The 6,104-nt window shown below is 36.0% G+C and overlaps 1 protein-coding gene across 1 annotated transcript; it reads right to left on the bottom strand.

Annotated features, from left to right (window-relative positions):
- Nucleotides 1-858: 858 nt before the first annotated feature.
- LOC143603694 (phospholipase D delta-like) lies at nt 859-5,901 on the bottom strand. The gene is made up of 10 exons (XM_077080426.1): nt 5,002-5,901; nt 3,829-3,945; nt 3,555-3,749; nt 3,193-3,474; nt 3,020-3,094; nt 2,774-2,921; nt 2,313-2,461; nt 2,065-2,232; nt 1,773-1,973; nt 859-1,161 (listed from the first exon to the last, which is right to left on the bottom strand). The coding sequence occupies exons 1-10, from the start codon at nt 5,899-5,901 to the stop codon at nt 868-870; spliced, it is 2,529 nt and encodes an 842-aa protein (XP_076936541.1). The 3' UTR covers nt 859-867.
- Between the last annotated feature and the right edge of the window lie 203 nt (nt 5,902-6,104).

The raw sequence follows: 6,104 nt of genomic DNA, 5'->3' as shown, positions 1-6,104 counted from the left end.
ACCATCATAATTACTCTCCTATATATTCACAATTATTGCTTTATGCGTGCGTATATATATGTTGTACGGCGCTCGTATAAATATCAAATCATTCATATCATTAGAGATTTTACTAGTAAAGAGGTGTACATATACAAATGCCATGTATACCATTGCATTCGCGACCCTATACGTTCATAATAAGGTATGATTGTATGTTGGCAACCCATATCAACCATCATTTTGCGTCACCGCACACGGTTAAATCTAAGAAAATCTCCAATGTAAAAACTATATTTCACCCCAAACTAGTATTAAAGGGGTCCATTATGGAATATGTTATAATGAAAATGAGTTATTTTAATCTTTTGGAGATACATCAGTATTCGTCCTTTTCAAAGCGGAAAGCGAAGGCCTTTAATGTGTTTGTTTGACCACGTTATGGTGTCTTTGGCGTGCTCGGAATGCTCTTGTGTTTGAGGGAAAGCCGATAATCCTTAACAATGTGGTTGGTGAAATTAAAGCTTTTAGCTACCTGCGGGCTAAACATCGGAGAAAAAAAACACGAGTCTTACTTGGAAGATGTGGCGGGGTTTTAAGTTTTGATGTAGTAGGTGGTTTTGTTTTGATTCGGTGGTCTTTTGACTTGTATTGCTAAACTCTTGGTTGCTAGATGGTTTTTGATCGTTGCTAGTATCTTGCTTGTAACGATAGTTTTAAAAAAAAATTTCATGAATTAAAAATATATAATGGTGATATATTTCAATCATTTCTATTTATATACTTCTTGTTCAACATAAAGTAAATTATTTTTTGTATACTACAGTATTACTAATATATATTCCTATAAAAGCAACAAGTTAATAAAATTTTAACAAAAATTGGATGTTATGTTGTTAAAGCACTAGGTAGGGTAGATGGACTACCTAGTACCTTACCACCGACATCTGGAAAGTGTTCATGTCCGGGTAAACTTGTGACTTTGCCATCAGAATCAACTTTTATTGGGTATTTTAGAAGATGACCTTGCAATGGAGTGTAATCATCATTGGTAAACTTCTCCCAGTTATCCTCCGCCAGTTTGTTTATGTTTTTTACACATGTTAAACTTTCTGCCTGCTTGAAATAGTCTTCTACCTTTCCTGTGTGTTCTGCCCATAATGACATTCTGTAACCGTATACCTAATAATCATAAAAAAAAGTAACTAAATTAGTGATATGTTAATATATGGCTTTTGTTAAGGGGGTGTTTGGCATCGCGTTTTGAAAACGTGAAGCCAAACACGCCCAAAGAAAAGGTGATAAACAACAAGCATAGGCTTGTAAACGGACTGAATGAAGACGAAGACGAACGGAGCATGTTCGTGTTTGATCATTTGAAGATTTCTTTCTCATGTCTGTTCGTTAAGAAAATGAGCATGTTCGTGTTCGTATATGTTCATTCATTAACAATATAGACGAACGTAAATGAATGAAAATAACAGAACATAGATGAACAAACAAAACGGAGCGAAACCAGCTAAAAGTAATGTGTTGGGTCTAAAAGTTATTAAAATCAGACTTAAGTTGTAATTGGTGAAAAAAAATAAAATGAATATATTAATGAACGTAAACGAACAAACGTAAACGAAATTAAATGAGCGAATGTAAACAAAACGTATCTAAACGAATGTTCACGAACATAATTAACAAAAAATTGTGTTCATGTTCATTCGTTCATTAAATAAACGAACTTCCCATCAACGTTCGGTTCGTTTGCAGGCCTAAACAAGCAATAAGAGTGAAGGACTAACCTGACCACGAGGGTGTCTTTTCTTGTGGGCCCATGTGTGATGAGGCTGATACGCACCCATAGCTATCTCAGTATCTCTTGAACCGGCCATAGACCGCTGGTTAATGTTGGCAGACCCGATAATCACATACTCATCATCTACTATCATCCCTTTAGCATGTACATAGATCATGAACCTACCATGCTTTTGAGAAGCCGAAACCTGAAATAATATTAAAATAAAAAGTGTTTTATTTTTAAAAAGTTCCAAGAATAACTGCAGAATTATGTATAAAATAAGGAAGTACGATTACCGAACCGCCATTAGAGGTTTGGCTGCCCGAGTTCGACACATGTTCATCACATTGTTCACGGTTACCGAGGCAATAGAAATTTAAGTAGTCTTGTGGGTGTGCATTCTCAAGATTTGAACTCTTGAGCTCTCTTGCAATCACTTCATACATCATTTGCATAGTTTGTCCCTAATAATATAACAAAGAATATTTACATATTAATAAGCTTGAAAGGATAAAGAAAGTGAAATTATTCAAATAAAACCTACCTGCCAAAACAGAATTTCTTGAACAGATGCAGAACTAGGGACACCTTCGGGCCACATTGGAATGACAATATAAACCGAAAACCTTTCGTTTGATCTTATCTTACTAGCAATCTTCAATGCTAGTTCCACGGGGATTAAGTGATCAGCGCCTGCTCACAATTTGAACTCCACATTGGTCATTTTGAACATTAACTCTATGTGCAATGATTATATTTTTGCATAGTAAGGAGGACAGATTTGACTATATACAATTTATTTTCGACTTATATTGATAAACGTTACATGAATACATTGCAGTTAATATCATTGTGAGAACATAACTACGCAATTTATATAACTTTTTTGTTGAGTATGCAGCTGAAAAAGATCTGAAAACTGGTTATATAATATAAGTCAGTACGCTCATTATTTATCAAATTTTACATATTAGTTATGCAAATTCCAATATAAAATTTTCAAACCTGCATCTTTATGGGAACTCCATGCATACGAAGACCCAAGAAAATACTGGTTCTCAATATAGATGAAGTTCTTGGCGGATCTTATGGCTTGAATGTATGCTTTCTGGATGCCTCTATCGATGACCAGATTTTTAGCACACACTAGATTCTGCAACAATGCAATAAAAATAAAATAAGAAAAAATAAAAACTCAATTTCAACAATTTAATTCAAAAAAATAATTCCTTGATACAAAAATAATAGTACAATACCAAGCTGAGACTCGGCTGATCTGACATCTTTTGGAAACCTCAAAGAACCAGAATCAATAGAGCGAAATACCTGTCATTATTACCAAACACAATAAATAAAACGTTAGTACAGGTCAAAACCGGTCAAAGGGTCATTTTCATACAGGTCAAAGCGGTAATAAACCGAACCTGAACATGCCAGTTTTCAGGATCATTTTCTTTGGTAACCCATAACGCAGGATCATCATTTGATATATTTGAATTAGGACTAAGTATCCAAGAAATGCGTTCCAGTTTGATTAACGAATCATCGTGCCAATGAGATATTTTTTTGAAGTGTCGTCCAAATTCAGACCATTTTGTGGCTCTTCTCCACCTTTGTTCAAAGTTTTTGAGCACATCATATGCAGCAGGACCATCAATTTTGCAGTGTAGATCATGCCATGGTTGCCTCGGACCTTTTGTACCTGCCTATTGTGTAGAAATTAAGGCATGAAACAAAATTTAATATTTTAATACTGTGAACAAGATTATATAGTTCTTATACTTACAGTAAACGTTGGATTATGGTAATCATTCGCAAATACAGTGTCGAGATCACGAAATAAACGATGTTCTGGTGTGTCATAGCGTCCATCACAGAGGTCCAATCCACCAATGAAAGCAGATATTTTCCTATTATTTCCACGGGCTTGTGTATCTACTATAACACATTTTTGATGATGGGTGTATAGGGTCCCGACTACCTTTACAATATAAAAGATAAGATCATGAGATATTCTTGAACAAGTAATAGTTATAACCTAGTATGAACATGAAGCATGCCTTTTGTTTAAAAATGCTAAGCTTGTTGCTCGCATATCGAGGTGAAAGCACACAGTGGACCGAAGAATGTTTGAAAAACTTCCATGTCTCTTCATCGTGAGTTTGCATAACTCCCTCCTGCAAAAACAACCATATGAAATCTTTAGATATAATTACCGGTTGAACGGGCAGGGTCAGTCCGAACATTTTCACAAAATTTTGTAACATTGGCATGACTTTCCACAAGCTTGTTTGACCCAACTTTAATGGTGAGAAATACATTTGAGCCAGAACGTGTATAATTGTATATTAATGAATATAAAATAGTTACTTTGGAGAATAATATGTTTTGGGTGACCATTGAGCCTTTTGGCCCGTTTCTTTTTAAGTCATTTCAATTTATATTACGTGTTTGACCCGTCAGAGATAATAGCATAACCTGAACATCCCATTCATAAGTAACAAGATAAAGAAAAAAAAATTGACATCTCATGAAAATCAACTTTACAAGTATACTAATGTAATGAGATGTATACCATTTTTACACAGAAAACTATAATGATGTATGCTTATTGGTATACAATGTAGGATGCATAAGAGAACAAAAAAGTACTAAATAGAATCTGCTCACAATCTTCATCAATACATATATGTTGAGCAATATAAATAGGTCCCATGTAAATATCTGTGTGTATGCAGCTATATCTATTTATTTGCAAAGCCTAATTTGGATGCAGCACAATTATATGTCACTAAAAGTAATAAAAGGCAGAAAGAATAAAGGCCAGGTTCTTTATGAGGACCAACATATTCACCTTTCCATAAAAGTTCAAACCATAGTGTTCATTTTGCTTTATATCTTATCCTACAACACTACAGTAAAGCTTTCATTTTTAAAATTCCAAAAATGGAAATCAACTAAATATGCATATAGCAAAACAGAGTGCTAATGTACACTCATATCAATCAAAACTTGCAAGAATCTACTACTTCATTTTAATATCTTCCAAATTAATTCAATTAATAATACTTGCTCATCAAAATAAATACAATTATACACAAACGTGTATAATTGCATAAGAGAATAAACGATGTTCTGGTGTGCTAATTCAATTAATAATACTTGCTCATCAAAATAAATACAAACTAATTAAAAACACAAATTAGACAAAACGTTAATAAACGAATCCATACCGTTTTGAAGAAAAACTTGTTATGCGAAGTTTTATCATCCCAAACAAGCAACAAAACCCGAACCCCTTCCTGAGACTTGTACTTCAACAACTCCCCAAGACTCAAATCCCAACCATTCGGCAACGCCCTATTCGGCTCCCTAACCAACTTCACCTTATCGTAAATTGACCATCCAACAATATACACCAAATGATGAGCCTCCAATATCGCATGACATATATCCTCCCAACACCCCCTCTGCTTAAAAACCTTATCCCCATCCAATTCAATCTCCGGTAACCCCCCTTCGGGCACGTGCGCGTCCTGGTACAACGTCACATTCCCTCCGTGCCTCACCGGAAAATAACTATCCTTCAATCCAAACAATTCTATATTATTATTATAATTCCTATCATTACAAGAGGTAAATTTAATCTTTAACCGAATCGCTGCATCGGGTTTAGCCGGTTTACCATTCGGACCGATAACATCAAACCATTCATCAATCGACTCGCCCGACGCCACCCGTTCTGCCGAAACCTTCACAACACCAATCAAATCAGCTCCAATGACGTCATTATCCTTCACCTGGAACTCAATCTCGGTGGCCGGGTGCGCTAGCGGCGTAACGAAATGCTCGTTCCAGACCGGGTTCTGCGAGTTGGGTATCACGGGCGTACGCGCCACCGTGGCCTCACCTACACTCACCGTCACGTACGGGTCACTTGTGATTATCTTCCGACGGCGGTGTGATGACTTGGTCTTATCTAATTGTTTACACGTGTGAAACAATGTTATACAGCGGTGCATATGGTCGGATAATAAGTCCATGTTGGGTAAAGATCGAGCTTCCACGACCGTTAGATCAAGATCACCGTGTAAGTAAACAATGGAATCTGAATCTGAACAAGTGCTACTCATTGTAATATTATTTTGTGAAATGGGTGGCCGGAAAAAGGTCCGGCGAAGGGCGGCGTTGAGTACAAGGAAAAGTAACGGAGGAATCGGTGAGGTGGTTTGAGTTGATGCAACGAAAGTCGTAACTGTATTACACGTGGATGATGTCTTCAGAGCAAAAGGGTGAAGTGAATAAAAGCAAGTTCACGTTATGGGTTTATATTTAT

This window comes from Bidens hawaiensis, unplaced genomic scaffold (genome assembly GCF_021521415.1).
Source record: "Bidens hawaiensis isolate Kalapana, Puna unplaced genomic scaffold, B.hawaiensis_p1.1 tig00062436_1, whole genome shotgun sequence".
NCBI lineage: Eukaryota > Viridiplantae > Streptophyta > Magnoliopsida > Asterales > Asteraceae > Bidens > Bidens hawaiensis.
Note: the sequence above shows the minus strand (reverse complement) of the source record. Positions and strands in the feature narration are given on the sequence as shown.